The 22,421-nt window shown below is 45.4% G+C and overlaps 1 protein-coding gene across 2 annotated transcripts in view; it reads right to left on the bottom strand.

Annotated features, from left to right (window-relative positions):
• Nucleotides 1–22,421, bottom strand: part of DHDDS (dehydrodolichyl diphosphate synthase subunit) — a 35,611-nt gene that overhangs the window by 11,166 nt on the left and 2,024 nt on the right. For both annotated transcript variants that reach the window (XM_056122623.1, XM_056122624.1), the window contains exons 3-8: nucleotides 19,847–19,963; nucleotides 15,127–15,269; nucleotides 14,224–14,340; nucleotides 13,035–13,136; nucleotides 5,677–5,791; nucleotides 2,162–2,269 (exon numbers count right to left, since the gene is read on the bottom strand). In XM_056122623.1, coding sequence (XP_055978598.1) covers nucleotides 2,162–2,269; nucleotides 5,677–5,791; nucleotides 13,035–13,136; nucleotides 14,224–14,340; nucleotides 15,127–15,269; nucleotides 19,847–19,963 — 702 coding nt within the window. The remainder of the gene's footprint in view (nucleotides 1–2,161; nucleotides 2,270–5,676; nucleotides 5,792–13,034; nucleotides 13,137–14,223; nucleotides 14,341–15,126; nucleotides 15,270–19,846; nucleotides 19,964–22,421) is intronic.

Here is a 22,421-nt window from a genome sequence, read left to right as displayed (position 1 = left end):
GAGAACTAACTCTTTTTCTTTTCACTTATACTCAACTTTCCCTTTCAATTTCCTCCATTTTTAGAATGAATGACAAAGTAAATGACTAAATCTTCATGGTTTTAATGGCCTTTTTCTAGGAATTTTGAACCTAGGACTCATTGACAGATTTCAGGGGTTATATGACACCTCCCTTCCAACTCCCAAAGCAGTCTATGTTTCAATGCTAAGTGTAATTTCATGCCAGATGCCACGTGCTTGAGTGGTATTAAGTTTTTCTTGGGAGCTGATCAATGGTTTTCAGCAGGTTCTTGAGGTGCTCCTGATTCTCAAGGAGACGCCTTGATTTCTAACATTATTTCCTCCTACTCCTTATCTCTCCAGCCTAAAGCAGCACTAGCTCTGAGCTTAGAGTTCTGTGACCTTGGAATAGTTACTCTGTGCCCGTTTCCATATCTGCAAAATGAGGACACGAAGCCGCTCAGTTGTTGGGAGGCTTAAATATGAAAACAACAGAAAAACACTTAAGTGCCATAGTGGACCCTAATATGTTAGTCACTGTTACATATAGTACGATTCGTTTATTTTCTTTTCTTATTTTGGAGCCCCCCCCAGCAGTGCTTGGAAGCTGCTTCTGATGGTATTTAGGGGTCCATATGGCGTCAGAGATAGAACCTGGGAGCCTGTGGGCAAAATACACTCCAGACTTTTGGTCTATTTCTCCAACCCAACACTGCCATTATGATTACCAGTTCTAAAAAAAAGGGTCTGGAGAAGCTGAGGGTGGGAGAGATACTTCAGCGGGCAGGAGTGCATACAGAATACCCAGTTTGAGCCTTTCCACTGGTCCTTGGTCACTCTGATCCTTGGCACTGCCTGGTTCTCTGAGCACTGCCAGGAGTGACCTGTCCCTCAACAGCACAGAGCTCAGAGTAGTTCCTGCTGGGCCCCAAACAAAGAAAGAGGGGGAGCTTAGTTCAGCCTCCAGCATTGCAGACCTACCCCTCAGCAGGGTGGAGCCCTGATGATCCTTGTGTATCATGGGCTGAACACTGACCTTTCAGACTCACTCAACCACACCAAGTATCCCAGGGAGTGGCACCTGGCCTCTATTCATGTAGAAAAAAAAAATTTTTTAAAGGCGTCATAAGTAGATGCATGCCATTCTAACTCCTAATGAAACCTGTTTCAAGCTCTAAAAAATAAAAGTAGAACTTAAAATCTTTGCAGAATATAGTTTTATACATAGAGAGACAGTGCTGTTGAGCTGGAGCATTAGTACAGCAGATAGGACACTTGCTTGCATGCAGTCAACCTGGGCTCAATCCCTGGCACTCCATATGGTCCTCTGGGTCCCGCTAGGAATAATCCCTGAACAGAGCCAGGAGCAGTCACTGAGCACCACTAAGTGTGACCCCAAAAAGCAATGCTGTTTGTTGTTGTTTGGGGGCATACCTGGTGGTACTCAGGGCTTATTCCCAGCTCTGTACAAGGTGGTGTTCCTGCAGTGCTCAAGAGACTATTCAGTGCTCGGGACCAAACTCAGGAGTCCTATATGCACACATACACTCAGTACTTCGAGCTCTCTCTCGGCCCCTATCTTTCTTAATCCCCACTGAAAGAACTTTGAATTTTGTATTCTTCTACTTGTATCATCTTTTTTTAGGCTAATACCTTCAGGGAAAAACTGTCTCTCTGACAAGCCTTTCTTGGGTTTCTATAGGAAAAAGATTAAGCACTTATTAGTAATTCTTTTTGTTTGTTTTGTGTCTTAGGGTCATGATCAAAAGTGCTCATGAATGCCCCTGATGGTGTTTGGGAGACCATAGAAGATGCTAGGAAACTAGACTCCAGTCAGCCACATAAACAAGCAAGATAAACACCTCACCCCATCTTACCCCTTCGGCTCTGAATCCCAATTTATATCCTTTATATCTCTTTAATTTATCAATTTATATCTCTTTAATTTATTTAAGACTAGCATAAGTGGTGCTAATTCCCAGGCTTGGGGCTGTAGCTCACAAGTAGAGCACTTGCCTTACAAATGGGAAAGGCCCAGCACAATGCCAAACAAACAAACAAACAAACAGAAGTTATTATTAAGAGCCTAGTATAGTCGGTAATCAACTAATGCTCACCTTTTCTTCCATCCCATCCAGCTGGGTGAGTACTGAATTCTTACCTGAAGCATGCTATGGTTCATCTTGAACTGTAGAATGGCCTCACACAGGTTCCAAAATGTGTATTCTGGCCACAAAATAGGCTGGAACACTAGGCAGGAGTGGGAGGTCTAAGAAAGGTGCAGAAGAAGAGAGCAGGTTTAGATTAGTAAACCAAACAGTTCAGTAGCATGTTGCTAGGACACATTTGCAGTGAGGCTTCCAGAGAAGGGGCAGGCTGAGCAGGACCTCCAGCCCGGAGATGAAGTGAAGCAGGCATTGTGAACTGCAGCCGCTGCTGCCAGCCCTGCTCCACTCCTAGAGATGGGGGTCATTTGAGGCAGTTAGATCACCTGCCTGCAGCAAGGCAGAACGAAAGCGAGACTCAGCCAACATTTCCACCAGGAGTCTTCTCAGAGCCAATTTTAGGACTATGAAATAACATCTGGATTATGTTATTGGCTCCTGGCCCTTAGAGGTCATCTGGGAGACACACTGTCTGATAAAAGTCAGCAATGAACAACTGGTAGTTGTCACTGTTATTTTTAAGTCACAGAGTATGGGGCAGTGGTTAGGGGCTGGGTTGAGGATGTAGCTCAGTGTGGAGTGCAAAGCTTTGCAAGTGTAAGACCCTAGAGAAAACACACACACACACACACACACACACACTTTGAAAGTATAAGGCCCTTTAACTCATGTGCTCAGTCAGGGTAAGCACATACACACATACACACCAGAGGAGGGGTTTGGCAGACAAAACGAACACACAAGGGCTCAGCCAGGGAGAAAACAGACACACACACACACACACACACACACACACACACACACACACAGACTCAGACAGTGAAACACATACATCCAGCAGGGGCCTGGCTGGGAAAACACATACACCCATAGTTCTAAGGCCAATATATACTTTCCAAAATATATCCACTCCCCCCCAAAAAAAACATACATGTTCTGGGGCCCACACACACCTTCCAACACACACTAAAAAATTAAAAATAAAAAAATAAATACTCACAACACACACACACAAACATATACACACAAAACCCAAATACATGGATTCTGAGGCCAGCCAGAAAGCCTAGCTTTGATTTGTGCTCCACTATTTATCACCTATTTGACCTGAGCCAACCTCTCAGGGTCTCAGTTTCCACAAATATGAAACTGGTAAAAGATCTGGGAGCTAGAACAGTTCTAGTACAGGGGTTAAGGAGCTTGCCTTGCATGTTGTTGACCTTGGCCCTCAAGCACAGACAGGGGTCATTTCTGAGCACAGAGCCAGGAATAGCCCCTGAGCACTGCTGAGTGTGCCCTCACAAAACTGATTTAAAAAAAAAAATTTGGGGTGATAAGAACACTAAGTTTTTAGGGGACTATACGAGTGAAACAAGACAATGTACACAGAGCAGTCAGAGTACAGAGCTGGGTGAACTTTATAATAAACAGTGATGAAGCTTTTGGGACATTTTTGGCAGTGACTACTTGATACTGTTAATGGTAGGAGCTCAGTGTCTTGTGACGGTGTTAGCTGGTAGACAACTAAATCAGTGTCACCTTTCCTGGAACTCACCAAGGCCTCAGGTCTTTTTTCTGAAATAAGTTGATTTCTTCTTCAAAGTGACAATCTTTGAAATGTTTGAAGTTTAGATTTGGCTCACTCTTATCTGTCCCCAAGGTTATGAGAACTTATGTTTGCCAACAACTCTGAGTTTTCAGATGATGGGGAACATTTCAGATGTGGTTATTTCTTTACGAACAGCACAGAAAAGGAACATATCTCAAAGGGCTTGTGTACGCATTTTGCACGCAAGAGGTCTGGGACATGGCCCGGCACATGGTCCCTGAGCCCCAGGTGCAATTCCCAGCACCAGCTCTACCCACCCCCCCACCCCACCCACTGGATAAAAATAAAAACAAAGGAGAAACACATTTCAATAACATTCTTTTTGGTTATACCAGCAATGATGAGGGGGACTCCCAGCAATGTTCAGGGGACTAGGAAGTGCTGGGGATTAAATTTAAGAGGTTCTACATGCAAAGCATGTATTGCAGCCCTTTTAGCATCTCCCTTGCCTACTCAACCTGAGAATATAGTTACTATGCTTCCCTTTTCAAGACCATGATCCTTCACTCATTGTAGAACATGAGTTTCAGAAACCTGGGTATTATCTGGTAGATGCAGTAGTTACCAGTACAAAGACAGAGTGTCTGTCTGTCCGTGTGTCTCCCTCTCTCTCTTTTAGCGGGGGTGGGGGGGTTGGGGGTGGGAAGGAAGGGGGAGGGGCCACATCTGGCCATGCTCAGGGCTTACTCCTGGCCCTGCACTAAGGGATCATTCCTGTCAAACTTGAGGGACCATATGGAGCATTCCCCAATCCGGCTAGCAAATTAATCCCTGCACTATTATTTCAGCCCACCAACGTAATCTCTTCAACAACAACAACAACAACAACAACAACAAAACCCCCAAAAAACAATGCCCAGAAGCAAGCTCCCAGACATGATCTAATCAGCAGTGGGCTACAGAATCGTTAGACACTCTTCAGATGTTTTTCAGTATAGCAAAGACTGACAGTATTTTCCATAGTCAAGTCTTTGTTCACTTATAAACGCCTTAAATTCCTAGAACCCCTTAAATTTCTAGAACTCTGTCATTTAAACTGTTTGAGTTTACTTTCCCCCTCTAACCCTTAGTTTTACCCTGAACAAGAATATCCCAAGTCACATGTTCTCCATGGACGAAGTTAAAAATGATGGAGATTTTTCCACCTAACTAATACCTGGATATGAGTTTTAGAAGGACTACCAACACTGGGCTCACTGAGTGACAGGTCATGGCTGGCCCCTAAAAGTAAAAAATATAGTATAGTTCTACAACTTGTAGACTGTTCTTGCATAGGTACGACCCTTGACTCTGAGGGATGAAAACTAGGACTGTAAGGCCAGCATCCAGGGGTGTTGGGGTACCTGGCAAGCTACCACAGCAGAAACTTATGCTCAAGGACAGAAGGCAGATGTCAGCTCTTTATTTTATTTATATATTTTTTGCATTTGGGGTCACACCCAGCGATGCTCAGAGGTTACTCCTGGCTCATGCATTCAGGAATTACTCCTGGCAGTGCTCAGGGGACCATATGGGATGCTGGGAATTGAACTCGGGTTGGCCAAGTACAAGGCAAACGCCCTACCCGCTGTGCTACCACTCCGGCCCCAGATGTCAGCTCTTTAAACAGGGCTGCCTGTTTCCATTTTGGCTGAACGGCTTTGATATTTCCTCTATGGGATGTCTGGCATTCCTGAAAGTGAGAACTGTAGAGGTTCACAAAGCCATAGACTAACTAAAAAGGCAGAGCAAATGTTGTTAGCATACCCTGGACATGTTTCTTCAGATTTTAGCCAACCACCTTCCCAAAGTTCCCTGATGCCAGCAGGGCTAGGAGTGGGGACTAGCTCCTCTAATCTATACTGTGAAAGTGCTCACAGTTTCCCAGGAGATGCCAGCTGAATGGTGGCCAAGGGTACCTACCTGCCAGAGCAGGAAGTCGCTGAGCCTCACTTCCCCAGAAGTTCGTATCAAGATGTCGGGATGAGGAGAGTGGTTGGTGTAGAGGCACTTATCAAGCAGAGACTCAGAGACATCACTAGGGTGAGTGGGGAAAAGACAAAGATGAGCAAATAACTTTCTGCACTCTCCTCATGGAAGCTTTTTGCCCACTGGGCATCCCATACTGTACGGAACACCATCCAATATATTAGCCCCAACCAGATGTGTCCACTAGAACACCTGTTTTCCTGCACTGAAAATGAAGGAAATGAAGCATACACCTTTGATCTGGCAAGCTGATGAAATGCTATGCAAATGTATTTGTTTGTCTTTTAATGTTTAGAACTCAGTCTTGGCATTACTAGGGGGACGATATGGAGTGCCAAAGATCTGACCAGGATTGGTCATGTGTACTTGTCCACTGGCAAGCACTAGGCTTGTCTGCTGTCTCTGGACACACTGCTTATCTGTCCGTTGTGGTCTCCAAAGGCAGCTTTTGTCACTCCCAGTTGGTAAGAAGTCACGGTCACGGTCACAGTCCTCCCATTGTTCATCAATTTGCTCGAGTGGGCCCAGTAACATCTCCATCGTGAGACTTGTTGTTACTGTGTTTGGCATATCAAATACCAAATACATGACGGGTAGCTTGCCAGGCTCTGCCGTGCGGGCAAGATACTCTCAGCAGCTTGCCGGGCTCCGAGAGGGGCAGAGGAATCGAACTCGGGTCGGCCATGTTGGCTGCTTGTAAGGCAAATGCCTTACCACTGTGCTATCGCTCCAGCCCCTGCTAAGAAGTACAACATGAAAAGGGACTAGGACAGCTTCCCAAAATGGGCAATACCACCCTAGCGAATGCTCGTGGAAGCGATGGGTATAATTAGGAACACGTTCTGTTTGTTTGCTTAAGGAAGGTAGATTTCCAGGGAGGCACTGAGTGATTTTTTTTTCTGAAAAGGGTCAAATAAATTTGAGAAACTCTGGGACTGTTGAGAGAGTACGACGGGTAGGGTGCTTGCCCTGCATGAGGCTGACCCACCCAGGTTCAATCTCACATAGTCCTCTGAGCAACACAAGGAGTAATTCTTGAGTGGAGAGCCAGGAGAAGCCCCTGAGCATCTCCAGGTGTCACCCCCCCCCCCCCCCCCTTGCACAGCCCCAAAAAAGTTTGGAAAACTTTGCCAGATTTTTCTACTGTGGGTTGTGATCACATATGGGGTCATGAAACTTATTAAGTTTTTTTTTGGAAGGGCTGCAGAGATAATTCAGTGGTTAGGGCGTTTGCCTTGCACCTAGCCAACTTGGGTTCAGATACTCGGAATCCTGTATGATCCCAAGCACTGCCATGAGTGCTTGCCTTGCATGTGACTGACCCACCCAGGTTCAATCTCACATAGTCCTCTGAGCAACACAAAGAGTAATTCCTGAATGCAGAGCCAGGAGTAACCCCTGAGCATTAATAGGTGTGGCCCTCAAACCAAAAAAATTAAAAGACTGTTGTGGTTTTTGGGCCCACTTATTATGTTCAGGGGCTATTCCGGCTCTGTGCTTGGGAGTGACCCCTGGTGGTACTTGTGCCACAGGAGGTACTGGGATCAAATTGGGATGAGTGGGAATCAAGACAAGCACCTTAACCCTGCACTATCTCCCTGGCCCTAAAAGCTTTAAAATTATCATCTTTATGATTTCTATCAGTAAATGTTTGATTTGTAGACCTATTCTATATACCTATATACCCAGGGTCTCATAAAAGTATCTTGGGTGGAAATGGAAAGATAGTACAGCAGGTAGGGTGTTTGCCTTGCACAGGGTTCAATCCCCCGGCATCCCATATAGTCCCCCGAGTAACACCAGGAGTAATTCTTGAGTGCAGAGCCAGGAGTAACCCCTGAGTATTGCGAGATATGACCCAAAAGCCCCCCCAACCCCCCCCAAAAAAAGGAAAAAAAGAAAAATGCCTTGGGTGCATAGGAATCATGAATGGAAACACTACAAGCCCTGCTCTATGTGAGAAACAGTATTCATCAGGGAGCAACCTGGCTCAGATTTTCCTAAGAATCTGAAAAGTTTTGGCAGCATGGATTTAAATTCTGTAATTAGGGAATGCCCCCTACTCCCCACCATGCCACATCCTCTCTTGCTAAAAACCCATCACCAGGTGGGTTTCTGGTAGCCCCCAACACCACCAGGCACAAGCAACTGGACTGTCATGTCGTGAGTAGTTGAGCTGAGAGAGCAGGAGGAGGCCCCTGGCTCCACACACCTAGGCACACCGGAAGAGCTAGAAGGAACCACTTAAAATCAAAACATTACCTGGGATATTTCTAAGGAGTTCACTTTCCATTTGTATATATACTACAGCACGTAAGTATTGCCTAATGAATATATATGACCTTTATAATAACAAAAGCATGTTTACTGACAAAACTTTTATTCTTTTAATTTTTTGTTTTGGGGCATACCCAGCAGTGCTCAGGTGCCCACAGGGGGTGCTGGAGATTGAACCTAGGTTGTTCATCTACAAGACAAGTGCCCTACATGCAGTACTATCTCTCTAGCCCCAAAACTTGTATTCTTTTTAACGAAGTATGTCATAAGCTGGAGAGCTAGTACAGCATGAAGGGTACTTGCCTTGCCCAGGTTTGATCCCTGGTATCCCATATGGTTCCCTAAGCCTGCCAGGAGTAATCCCTGAGCAGAGTCAGAAATAAGTCCTGAAAATAAATCAATAACTAAATATGGTCAGGTAGCCTTCTAAGAAGTATTCAGGGGACCTGGGAGTCACTCCCAACAATTCTTGGCCTACTAAATCAGTGAATCAATGTGAGGGCCTGAGGATGCAGTGCTACCCTTCCTTGGGCCATCCCAGCGGATATCAGGGGTCGACAGAGTCACAGCCAGAGGTGCTCAAAGGTCTTCAGGGCTGAACTCAGAAATCTTAAGGGACGTTGTGGTGCCAGGGACTTAACTGGAGTTGACTGCATGCCTTAACCCTGTACTGTCTCTCAAGTTGGCCCCAAAGAAGTATTACTATTTGAAATAATCAAAAAAATTTAGAATTAAATAGCAATGGTTACACAGCACTTTGAACATATCTAAATAATTTTTTTGAAAGAGTAAAACATTTTTTTTTAAGAATGATTATGACTACTTCCACTCAGACCATGTGTTTCAGGAATGGCCAACTTAAAATGAAATCAATTTGCAGCTTTTTCATAGAAATGCCAACAGCCTTTGCAAACAAGTTGGCAATGGTTTGTATCAATAAGACAGTAAATGATCTGACCTGTAGAAAAAGGAGAGAATGAGAATGTGTTAGCTGGAGATATACCTCAGTGCAGAGCACATACCCTGCATGTTTGAAGCCGGGATTCATTTCTAAGTACAACCATCCTTCCCCCGAGAAAAAGAATGTGTCAATGTGTTCCCTGTTCAAGCTTGAAAAGGCAGATCATCCTTTAGAAGGCACAAAGATACACAGAAATATGCCCCTCGGGCCAAGGAGCTCAAAGAGTTGGAATACAAGAAATGGATTCATGGGGCTGCCTCATGGGACAATGGGTAGGGCATTTGCCTTGCACATGGCCATCTGGGTTTGGTTCCCAGCACCACATATAGTCCCCCAAGCCCTCCAGGAGTGATCCCTGAGCAAAGGGCCAGGAGTAAGCCCTGAGAACCACTGATGAGGCCCCCAAATAAATAAAATAAATAAAAAAAAAAGGAACTGGGGTGGCTGGAGTGATAGCACAGCGCATAGAGTGTTTGCCTTGCACGCAGCCAACCCGGGTTCGATTCCCAGCATCCCATATGGTCCCCCGAGCACCACCAGGAGTAATTCCTGGTTGCAGAACCAGAAGTGACTCCTGAGCATCGCCGGGTGTGACTCAAAGAGAAAAAAAAAAAAAAGAATTGGGCTCAATTCCTGGCACAGTATGGTCTCTGAGCACAGTTAGGAGTGGCCCAAGTACAAAAATAAAAACCAAAACAAAAAGTATTAAGGGACCGAGGGGATTGTTCAGTGGAAGTCTCTGCCTACAAAACATAAGGCAGGTCTCACCCACATAAGTCTAAAAGTTCTCTCGTTTGCAACCCTGTGCTGTAACAGCGCATCTTATCTCCAGAGCAATATAGCTGGTGGGGCTCAAGTGTGATCTCTGATGAACACTACAACCAGAACACGCACAAGTCAATGAGAGCTAGCCTAATGGGCACTGCACTCAACATGTCTGCCCTCACTACAGTGAGCACTACCAAATGTGTAGGCCTTGGGACACCACAACCAAATGTATGCAACCTCTGGTCATCACAAGTACAAAAGAAAAGGGAAAAGGGAAAAATAGTTCAGAATCTGGAATTAAATGAAAGAACATACACAGTACTAAGAAAATGTTGGGCATAAAAAAATATGTAAATGTTAACAATTATTCTAAAGAACCAGTGATATCTTCCTGCGAGAGAAGGAAGAGGCCAACAGGAAGGTGAAGTGACCTGCTCACAGTATTTCAGTGGAAGAGTTTATTTATGATCCTTGATGCTCAAGTTAACTTCTTCTGTTACTCTAGACTCAATTGATCAGCATGACTGCTCAGAAAGCATGTATCCTGGGAAAAAAGAAAATGAAGAGTGGATGGTAGAAACGAAGGAAGAGGGAAATTCCAGCTAATGGAAGGGTAGAGCTTAATTATAATGAACTCACTAGCTGTTACAGATGGAGATCTGTCCAAATTTAAATAATGATCACAGCCGCAGGCCTGATGAGCCCAGTCTAAGCTGAACACCAAGTTCCATGTGCCGTCAGCCTCGTTACTTGGTGACACTGCCCAGCCTACACTGTCTGCATGACCGGTCCCACACAGATAAGTTACTAAGTCATGCAGGGCAGAGAAAATAGATATGGGAAACTTGCTGGGCAAGAAGCGGGAGCTGAAGGTTAGAGTTACTGCAATGTGGTATGAGTATATATACTTGGTACGGAGAGTCGAGATCAGAGTTCCGTCCTGGGATGAATGTATATTAGATCTGCTGGCCAAAGAGCCTTCTCTCTCTCCTACATTAACATTTGTTCCTTACTGTCCTTAAAATATTATTTAAGGGCAAGAGTGATAGTACAGTGGGTAGAATGCTTGCCTGGGTTTGATCTTGGGCACCACATATGGTCCCCCAAGCCAGCCAGGAGCGAGCCCTGAGCACCACTGGATGTGGCCCCAAAACCAAAATAAAACACTATTTAAGGGATGGAGAGATAGTACAGGAGGTAAGGCATTTGCTCTGTATATAGCCAACACCATTTGAATCCCTGGCACTGCATATGATCCCTGCAAGCACAGTCAGGGGGACCACATGCAGTGTCAGGAAAGGTTCCTAAGGACCACTGGGAGTGATCCAAGCTCCCATTCCAAATAAAGTATTTAATTCAGGGCAGGAGTATGGATACATACATATACACACTCCACCACACTCATGGGAAAGACTATATAAAATATTAATTATAAAGTATAATTATGAAATCACCCCTTAAGCCAAGAGTCAGAAAATTACCATTAATTCAAATATTTGCATCTAGCTTTTTTTGTGGAGCCAGGGACTGAACCCAGGGTCTCATACATGCAAGGGCATGTATGTACTCTACCACTGAGTCACAGCCCTAGCCCCTAAAGATTATCATTTTCTTTTTTTCTCCCTTTGTTTTTATCTAATTTCTTGCTTCCAAGCAATCTTTTTTCCCCCCAAGCAACTTTTGATTTTAATTTTGTTTCTTAGATAAACTACATTATACCTAAGGGAATCAGAAAATCCCTGTGTCCTGATAAAAGATCCTGAATAGAAGGGTCCAGGAAATACTCTGCAAATGGACAGCTGCAGAGACAAGATCCAACTGTGACATTCTCAGAGCCTGACTGGGGGGAAGTCACTCTGTGCTGTGCTCAGGAGTCTCATTATAAAACAGAGGAAAGTCAGGACCAGAAAGCTAGTGCAGGATATATAGCACTTGCCTAAGGGGTTCAATCCCTTTCACTACAGATCGTCCCCTGAGCACCACCAGTGTGGCCCCAAACTCCACCTCCCCCAAAAAATAAAGTCTTGAATCTCTCCATACAAGTTAATACATGATAAAAGACAGAACATGACATATTGCAAGTGGAACATCACATATTGCGTGGTTCATTTTTTATAGGGGAATTAGTTTCCTAAACAGGTTTCAGGGGGCCGGGGGTCACTCTTGGCAACACTTGGCCTGGCTATGCAGGCCAGAAGTTCCAATGCTTGAGTGTGGCAATAAACATGCTGCTTCGACCAGGGAGTGTTGGGGACCAGCACAGCTATTAATATCACTCTTGTCACTCCTAAGTTGCTATTACTATTGTTATTACTACTTTACTACTATTTTTACCAACAGTTACACCACTAATAGTTAATGTGAGGGCTGGAAAGATAGCACAGCGGGTAGGGCGTTTGCCTTGCATGCGGCCAACCCGGGTTCGATTCCCAGCATCCCATATGGTCCCCTGAGCACCGCCAGGAGTAACTCCTGAGTGCAGAGCCAGGAGTAACCCCTGTGTATCGCCAGGTGTGACCCAAAAAGGGAAAAAAAAAAAGTTAACGGGAGAACTCTTTCCCAGCTCTAATAATTTGGACTCGACTCTGTTGCTAGGAATTTTTGGAAAATTACCTGAATTTCATAACATGAGAAGTCACAGGGACCAGCCCTGCAATAAACTGCTTGCCTGAAAAAATCACTTGTAAGATATGATGAAACAGTGCCAATGGGCCAGGAGGGCAGCATTTTAAAATGAAACACCTCAGTTTGGCTACCTGTTGTTAAACCAGTTTTCTGGAGCTTCTTGGTGAATGGCGAACAGAGCAGTTCTAAAGTAAGTTCTAAGGGGCTGGAGCAATAGCACAGCAGGTAGGCCGTTTGCCTTGCACGCGGCCGACCCGGGTTCGATTCCCAGCATTCCATATGGTCCCCCAAGCACCGCCAGGAGTAATTCCTGAGTGCATGAGCCAGGAGTAACACCCTGTGCATCGCCAGGTGTGACCCAAAAAGAAAAAAAAAAAACTGATTTCTATCATGGTGCTTGTAATTTGGTGGGGAGATCAGATAACAAATAAGATGAACATGTAAGTGTAGACAGTTACACAAAGTCTGAAAAAAAAATAAAGCAAGCTCTAAGAAGCTAATCTAACGTGGCCACCCCCTCCCCACAACCCCCCAATCTTCTCAAATGCATCTCTGATGTGACTTTCGGCCCAAGCACATAGTATAGGATGGGTTTCTTTTTCCCCTAATCTGCAGCATCCTGTGCTCCTGACAAATTACCATGTGGCGCAACTATCAGTACCTGGGGTCCAGCAAGCCCTGCTCCACTCCCCAGGCCATCTCTCTCACGGCATTGCTGATCTCATGACGAGATGTGTATGCAAAGCAGACATTCAGGAAACACCTAAGAAGGCAAGAGCAGAATAATGTACCAAAGGAGCAGAGATTAAGGCCTGGAATCACCACTGCAGTGCACCCCCTTTCCTGGAAGAACAAACACCAAACAGTAAGTACTGCCACATCTGAGAGGTGAGATCATGAATTTCTTGCATTCTCAAAGCTTTCTTGGGATAAACATGGCATTCTTTTTGTATCAAGAAAAATACTGAATGACCCTCCTAACCCTCTCACCTCCTACTGCCAAGAGTTTTCAAAGTATACAAAACCCACTGTGATAAGCAAAAGAGAATAGGAAGAAAATTTGAATTTAAGGAATTCACTGTCGGGGCCAGAGCCAGAGCATAGTGGGGAGGGCGCTGGTTTGATCCCTGGCATCCCATAAAGTTCCTGAAGCACAGCCAGGAGCGATCCCTGAGAGTAGAACCAGGAGGAACCCCTGAGCGTTGTCAAGAATGACCCAAAAAAGCAAAACAAACAAAAGAATCTACTGTCATACATTATATCCCAGAGAAATTCATCATAAGGTTTGAATTAGTGAACTCTTCTGTGTTAGACATCCACGACCCTCCAACATGGAGTAAAGGAGGACAGAAAAGAACTATCCTGAAGTTTCTGTCTTTAGAGATAGAGATACCTCATCTGTTACATTCCACCTCATTCTTTTTTTTGGGGGGGGGAGAGGGGGCACACTTGGCCGTGCTCACTCCTCTGTATGCACTGACAATTCGCTCAGCAGGGCTTACTCCTTGCTCTACACTCAATAATCACTCCAGGTGGTACTCGGATCACGTGGAGCAAGCCGTGTGCAAGGTAAGCACCCAACCCATCGTATTATTGCTCCAGCCCAATTCCACCTCATTTTGCACACAGTAAAACAATTGTGGGAGAAGGAGAAGGAAAAGCATAGGCTCACGGAGAAGAAGACACTGGTTGTAAGAGTGCACACAGATTATGTGGTGTTACAGAACCATCTCTGGTCTGCCCTGCAGATGGAGGTAGAAATCTCAAAGCATTCACACCCATCCTAATGCAGGCCTAGCAACTGACAAAGAAGGGCAGTGGATCCCCAAGTAGAGAAACTGAGCACTTACTTGTTGTAGTTCTTGGTAGCCTGCACAGCTCGTGCGATCAGCTCCTGGAGATCCAAGGGCAACAAATGCAGATCCCCCAGGACCCGGATACACACCCCATGCTTCTCTAGCTTCTCCCTGATCCAGGAAAGGAGGCAAGGCTGAATGCAGAGCGCCAGGGGCTGAGACAGTCTTCTAGTTCCTAGCTTGTGAACGCTTCCCTGTGTGGCGGGCACTGTTCCCCAGCACCCCAGAAAGGTCACACCATTCCCCATTCAGCTGCAAAAACAAAAACTCCAGAGACGCTAGGGGTGGCCCAAGGCCATGCAGCCGTCAAGTGCGGCATTGGGACGAAAGTGTGCTTTGTCTGCTGTGTGAACCCTTGCCTTTGCGAGATTATGCCAGTTCCTTTTTAACAAATGGAAGAATATCCTTAAAGACTGGTGCTTCACGATTCATTGCTTTTGTAAGTTCTGGTGAAATATACTAATACCTAAGCTTGAATAATGCAAACAATCTCTCATCAAACACCTGTCTTGCAACGCTGTCTGGATTTGCTACTGCTAATGAGGGCTAAGAATGGAATGGACTCTTTATAGAAAGGTCTCCTAAGCATCATCCGTCTCTTCCAAGAGAATATGCAGGGGGCAGAGTAGTTGTTTTAGGGATAACAGCACAGCAGGAAACTACTTTTCCAACATTTCTTTCATTTTTCTTTCCTGATCACAGTATATGGCCTGGGATACTACTATCTCCTCAAGTCAGCGCCCCCTTTAAAAGAGAAAGGAAAGAAACCCCAGCTTGACAGAGCTCCAACTAGCAGGAACAGGATGTGGACCTTTAACTAAGCCTTAGATAGGAGGTGAGGGAAAGGAGCAGGCTGAAGGGGAAGGGATTATGTTCTCCCCTCCGACAGCATCTTACTGTTCTTCCATCAAGCGGGTGAACTTCTGCCGGGCCAGATCCATTAGCCCGTCTACCTCACTCTTGGAGCGTTTGAAGTTCTCAATGCTGAATGCGTAGACCGTCACCTCTAGGATACCCAGGTTCAAACACCAGCGCAGAGTCTGAGAGGGGAGAAGGCAAGGAGCTGGGGTACAAAGGGGAGTTGGGAAGGGAAATAAATAAAAGAAACCTCGGCCTCAAACCAGTGTCGAGGGTTGGAGACAGACTATTCTCTAAACCTCAATAAAGCTAAGGTTCGCCGAAATAATGAACCAAATATGCAGAAAGCCACCACCTGAGAAACTGAAAAATAAAAAGTTAGTATTACTGTGCTGACACCACCCAGATCCGGAAAGAGACTGACTTTTGTCTCCATCGTGCATATGGTGCACTGGTTGTGTGCCATAGGCAAATCCTTCAGCCTCTCTGTGCATCAATCTCCTTATTTATAAAGTAGGATGATGGTCTCACAGGTGTCACTGTCACTGTCCTCCCGTTGCTCATCCATTTGCTCGAGCAGGCCCAGTAACATCTCCATTTTGAGACTTCTTGTTACTGTGTTTGACATATTGAATATGTCACGGGTAGCTTGCCAGGCTTTGCCACGCAGGCAAAATACTCTCGGTAGTTTGCTGGGCTCTCCGAGAGGGGAGGAGGAATTGAACTGGGGTTGGCCATGTTGGCTGCATGCAAGGCAAACGCCCTACCTGTTGTGCTATCGCTCCAGCCCAGCCAATCAAGTGGTATTTAAATTAGTGCTAAAATGTTAGACTTTATTAAGTTCTGATATTTGTATTTATAATATTTTGTCTTAAATTTTAAGTTTATGGGTCTCACAGGTAGCAAAAGAAAATAAAAACACAAGGATTAATCAGACCAAAATTTCATTATTCTGGTACACTAAGCAACTAACTGCTGGGTTGAAAAATAAAAGCGAGGGGCTGGAGAGATAGCACAGTGGGTATGGCATTTGCTTTGCACGCTGGCAATCCGGGTTCGATTCCCAACATCCCATATGGTCCCCCGAGTACCGCCAGGAATAATACAGTGTGTGAACCAGGAGTAACCCCTGTGCACCAGGTGTGACCCAAAAAGCAAAAAAAAAAAAAAAAAAAAGCAACAATGCATGGCTTTACAGCACTGAGTCTGAAAAGGGCTTTCACATTTGCTTCTTCAATAAGCCCCTAAGGGTCAGGGATGTAGCTCAGTGGGAGAGCACTTGCCAGGCATGTGTAAAGCCCTGGTTTGTTAAAATACAAACAAATACAAACAACTACTTATGGCATTATTGGCTGTTTTTTTTTTCCCCCTGGGGGGTGGGGGGGTGCACACCCAGTGATGCTCAGGTCTTATTCCTGATGGTACTCAGGGAATGCCTCAGGGTGCTGGAGATGGAATCTGGGTTAGCTATGTGCAAGGCAAGTCCCTGCCCTCTGTACTGGCTCTTCAGCCCCAGCATCTTTGTTTTCATGACAATTCTACAAATGATAAAACAGAGATGCAAAGAATTGAAGGAATGTGTCAGATGTCCATAACTCCACATTGTGAATGAATTACATGAAGTTCTAGAACAGCAAAAGCTCACTGATACTGACAAAAATCACATCAGTGGTTGATAGGACATGAGGAAGTGAGATGAAGTCTGAGAGGGAAGAGGCACAGGGAACATTTTAAAGAGTCAGGAATGCTATTGCCTTCTTCCATTTGTTTTCAGTTTTGGGGCCACACCTGGCTGTGCTCAGGGCTTCCTCCTGGCTCCGTGCTCAGGGATGACTCTTGGTGGGGGTTGGAGACTATATGTGTTATCAGGCATCAAACCGGGGTCACTGGAAGGCAAGTGCTTAACCGCCTGTACTATGTCTCAGGCCCGCAATATGTTTCTTGACAGGGGTATGAATTAGCAGTGACAGTGAAAGCAAGTGCCCAAACCCCAAAACTTGTTCATTTCACTGTATTAAACTATACTTTAATGGGAAAAAACAGTGAAATTCATACTAAAAGTTGGTTCTCAGATAGAGAGAGACACAGTACAGAGACAAAGGAACTTGCCTAGCACACAGCTGTGGCCACAACTATGGACTGAATCTCTAACCCAATACTACTAAAGGAGAAGAATGAATGGGAGCCAAGGGGCCAGGAAGATGGATCAAAGGACAGGAATATGCTAAGAACACAGGTGTGTGTATTTAACACCTGGCACTGCATGGATACACCAAGCACCATTGGAGTGTCCCCTGAACAAACATAATCAAAAAGAGGCTGAGAGTAACAGTACTGAGATGGGAGCCAGAAGTCTGAAGGTAAAGGGTAGGGGGTTGGAGAGCTAGTATAGTGGATAAGGGGCTTGCCTTGCATGCAGCCAACCCAGGTTTAATTCCCGGCATCCCATTGGGTCCCCCAAGCACTACCAGGAGTGATTCCTGAGTGCAAAGCCAGGAGTAACCCCTCGGCATCACTTGGTGTGTTGCCACCCCCCCAAAAAAATGGTAGGGGGTAAAAGGCATTCCAACAGAACAAAAGAAAATTTGCAATTTCTTCACACACGCACACACACACACACACACACACACACACACACACACACACCAATTCACTGCTACCTTAGAAGATTCCCAGCAAAAACCTAAACTATGCTATGGCCCAGTAACTCCCCAGGAAACCACCATGGCTGACCCATCTGGCGTGGATCTTGCCACTAAATTATAGCAGTTTGTATAGCTGTTAAGGGCTGAGAAAACAGATTAAAGGGCTTGAGTGCATGCTTTGCATTCAGGAGTCCCAGTACCATACGGTCCCCTAGCACTGCTGAGGGGTGAGATGAAATTAGCACTGAACTGTGCACAAGTGCCCACACATGTGTGTATATATACACATATATGCAGCTGCTAATAATAAACAGCTGGTAGGAAAGATAGCTTAACATGCTGGAGCAAATGCTTTCCATGTAGGAGGCCAGGTTTGATACCCAGAACCACATGTCCTATGAGTAAAGACAAGAGAACCCTTAACACAGTGCTGGGAATAACTCCTGAGTACCAAAAACCAAACATAAATAATAAAACTACAGCTACCATTCTTGAGAATGTCCTTTCTGCCAGCTCCTATGCTTTGTGCATTTCACTGTGTCTCTTTTTTAATCCCCAAATAATCTCTTGCAGTAGAGATTACCACTATCTCATTTGATAGAAGGAACTGTGGCAACAGGAAGCATAAAACTCACTCAGAGCCAGAAAGTGGAGAAGTGGCAGTACAGTATGCTCTGAGGGAGCCCTAAACTTAACCTAAACATAGGAAACACTACCTCAGACTCAGTCAGCATGAGGAACTGGGGTCAGCAAACTTACGACGGTGGCAGAGTGCTGGAGAGAACCCACAGCCACTCCTCAAGGCAAAAAATATCACTGCCCTGGCTTCAAGCCATCTTCCTGTGCCAGGACTAAGATTTATTGTTAAATTAAGTGATTTCCATTTTACAACTGGCAAAAAGAACCATAGGACGTTCATGACCTTTGCTTGGAATGATGTCTTGGCATATCTGCACTTTGCCAGGGTTTAAGCACTGTAAACTCTGTGTGCTGGGAGTCCCTCAGGTCAGGCAACCAGGATTAACAGTCACCCCACCTTTGCTCCAGAAATGGCACTTCTGAGAACTTCTAAAATAGAAGTATTTACAATGTCCAATAATAGCACAGCAGCCAAACCATTGTTAGATCATTGGTTTTGCTTTTGTTTTGTGGCCACAATCCAGGAGTGCTTCGATGTCCCTCCTCACTGCTTCATAGGGTGCATGGGGCACATGGAGCGCTGGGATCATAACCTGTCACCCGAATGCAAAGCATATTTCAACCTGTTGACCAATCTCTACTGCCCACATTGTGATAAAACAGTCTACGTTCGGGGCTGGAGCAATAGCACAGCGGGTAGGGCGTTTGCCTTGCATGCAGCCAACATGGCTGACCCAAATTTGATTTCTCTGCCCCTCTCGGAGAGCCTGGCAAGCAACCGAGAGTATCTCGCCTGCACGGCAAGCCTGGCAAGCTCCCCGTGATGTATTCGATATGCCAAACACAGTAACAATTGTCACAATGGAGACGTTACTGGGCCCGCTTGAGCAAATCGAAGAACAATGGGAGGACAGTGACAGTGACAGGTATTACATACATATAATCTTATAAATCAATGTAGAACAATAGTTGCAAAATATCAAGATTATCAAAGCTATATATGTGATTTTGTAAATGTTAAGTAATGTCCAAATATATTACCGGACTAGAGGGATAATACAGTTGGGAGGGCACTTGCCTTGCACACAAATAATTTGGGTTTAATCTCTGGCACCATATTTGGTCCCCTAACCCTGCCAGGAGTGATCCCTGAACAGAGGCAGGAGTGAACCCTAAGCACAGTCAGGCATGCCTTGCCCCCAAGTGCCCTCACCAAAGAAACATTTTACAAGGAGATACAGAAAAATATGAAATATTGATTTACCAAAGTGCTGAAAGAAGGTAACTTTGTTCTTATTTCTCATATTTAAGTTCTTACTAATGTAGATATGAGACATACAGCCAATAAGCCAGGTATAAAATAGACATATGGCTATTAGGGGGAAAAAAAAAACACTCACAAGTCAGGTCCCGATTTTCTAGTTATAATCCAACTATCCAAGATGTTCATCCTGAATCGGGCCACCCATACTCACCTCAGCCAGCTTGTTGAAGCCTTGTGAGTGGCCCTCTTGTCGTTCCACCTGGCATTTCTTGGCATAGCGACGGTTCCCATCCATTATAAATGCAATGTGTTTGGGCATCGGGCCTGCCTGTGAAGGCCGAAGACAAGTGATGAATACTTGTCTTTACATACTTCCTGGGTAAGGAGAACACCCCACACAGGAGGACAACACACCCCAGGCCCGAATGGCTGAAGCTACATTCATTATTTTGTAATTTCTTTAACCTAATAATATGTATTAAGCTCTAATAAGTCAAATAGATCCTTTATTCTACTCTAGATTTGATGCTGAGCTTTTTCTACATCTAAATCTTTTATAGCATGTAAACCTATAAATACTACCCCCCCCTTTTAAAAAAAAATTTTATTACTGAAATACCATGAGGTACAGTTGTAGACTTACAAATTTTTGTGCCTGGGTTTCAGTTATACAATGATTTGAGTACCCATCCCTCCTCCCACCCCCTCATGCCCCTCATCCCACCCACCCCTTTTGTTTGGCTTTTGAGGTCACACCAATGCTCAGGGATTACTCCTAGCTCTGCACTCAGGAATTACTCATGGTGGTGCTCGAGGGGCCATAACGGATCCTGGGCATCGAACCCGCATCGGTCACATGCAAGGCAAATCCCCTCCGTGCTGTACTATCGCCCTGGCCCAATCTTCCCCTTTTTTAAAATTTTGTTTCGTTTTGCTTTGGAGTCACACCTGGCAGTACTTGGAGTACCCTGGCTCTATGCTCAGGGGTCACCCTTGGTGGTTTTTGGAGAATTATAAATGGGGAGTGTGAAACAGGGCTGACCACATGCAAGGCAACTGCATTACCTACAACTATTATCTTCATTTTATAGGTAATAAAAATAAAGCTCAGAGAAGCCAAATGGCTCGCACAAGTCACACAGTTAAGAGGCAATGTAACCGTATACTCCTGACCACCACTTTAGTGTCATGAGTCCCCCAATAGAAGGGAAAGGAAGGACATTCAGGGGTAGAAGAGGCGGCCCAGGGCATTAGCTCTATGGGGATAATGGCGCTCACGCAGGTATGGGGGGCTTCATGTTGCTGGATTTTCTTTCTTTCCTTTTTTTTCGGGGGGAGGCTATATCCAGCAGTGCTGGGGGCTTAAACCTGGTTCTGTACTCAAGGTTCACCCCCGGCAAGGGCTCAGAGGACCATATGTGGGGCCAGGGATCAAACCACGTTGGTCAAGTAGAACAAGCCTGTGTTTTATTGAGTACTTGAGTACCTTACCTGCTGTTCTATCTCTCTAGCTCTGGATTTTCTAATTTTACAAGACAAGCCAAACATGTGAATTTTTATAAACAATTAAATTGTATGAGACTGGAGAGATAGTGAAGGGGATAAGGTGCTTGCATATGGTGACCCCAGTTCAAATCCCTGGCACTACACATGTCCTCCAAGCACAGCCAGGAGTCACAGCTATAGCCCCTGAGTACCACTAGGTATGGTCTCACAGCCCCCACCCCTCCAAATCTGCCCCAGGGCAGCCTTTTATAGCTTACCACAGTCAAAAGTCACCCCTTCTCTTGCTGAAAGAGACCGCATCTCATTGACCGCATCCCTAAAGTCGCTCCATTTTCTATTAAATTTTCTATTAATATTTTCTATTAAAGCCCCACATGTAGCCTTTAAAAACAAAAATTCCCGGGCTAGGGCAGGGCACATGGCAGACCCGGGTTCAAGTTCCTGCACTCCATATAATCCCCTGAGTCCCGCCAGTAGTGATCCCTGAGCACAGAGCGAGGAGTAAGCCCTGAGCACCACTGGGTATGGCCCAAAAAGACTAAATAAATCAATAATTCCAGGGTCAAAGCGATAGCATGCACTTGCCTTGCATGCTATCCACCTGAGTTTGGTGCCTAGCATTCTATATGGTCCCCCGAACACCATTAGGACTGATCCCTGAGCACAGATTTTTAGGAGTAAGTTTGAGTACTGCCATAAACAGCCCTCAAAACATACAAAAATTCCAAGTTTTGCACCCAGAGGAATGGTGAGGGCTTCAAAGTGCCCAACTAGCCAGCACACGGTGTCAAGATCCTATGGCCCACATGCCGAGAGCAATCATCTTGGCAGCTCTGCTGTCAGGATCACCCTGCATCACAAGCAATTTCAGGTTCCATCATGGTCAGTTCTGGTGTTTTCAGTACTGGTGTTTTTGCTTATGTTCACCGGGTCAGCCAGTGTCAGCCACATGCAAGGGAAGTGTCCTACATGGTAGGAGCAGCCTCTGGAGCACAGCCCCTGGGAGAAAGCTATGGAGCATCACAGCCAGAAGGATGATTTCTGAGGGCACAGTTGTGAGCACTGCAGCAGCTCCTGGTGAGTACCACAACCAAAACTTTTTTTGGGGGGGTGAGGAGGAGGTCTGGACCACACCTGGCTCTGTGTTCAGTGGTCACTCCCTGTAGTGCTCTAGGGACCAGAAGGGGCCTCGGATCAAACCTGGGTTTGGCTGCATGCAAGTCAAGCACCTTAACCCCTGGACTATCTCTCTGGCCCAACGGTAGCTTGTGCCTCAATTA

This window comes from Sorex fumeus, unplaced genomic scaffold (assembly GCF_029834395.1).
Source record: "Sorex fumeus unplaced genomic scaffold, SorFum_2.1 ptg000047l, whole genome shotgun sequence".
In the NCBI taxonomy this organism is placed as follows: domain Eukaryota; kingdom Metazoa; phylum Chordata; class Mammalia; order Eulipotyphla; family Soricidae; genus Sorex; species Sorex fumeus.
This window is presented reverse-complemented; position numbering and strand designations above follow the sequence as displayed.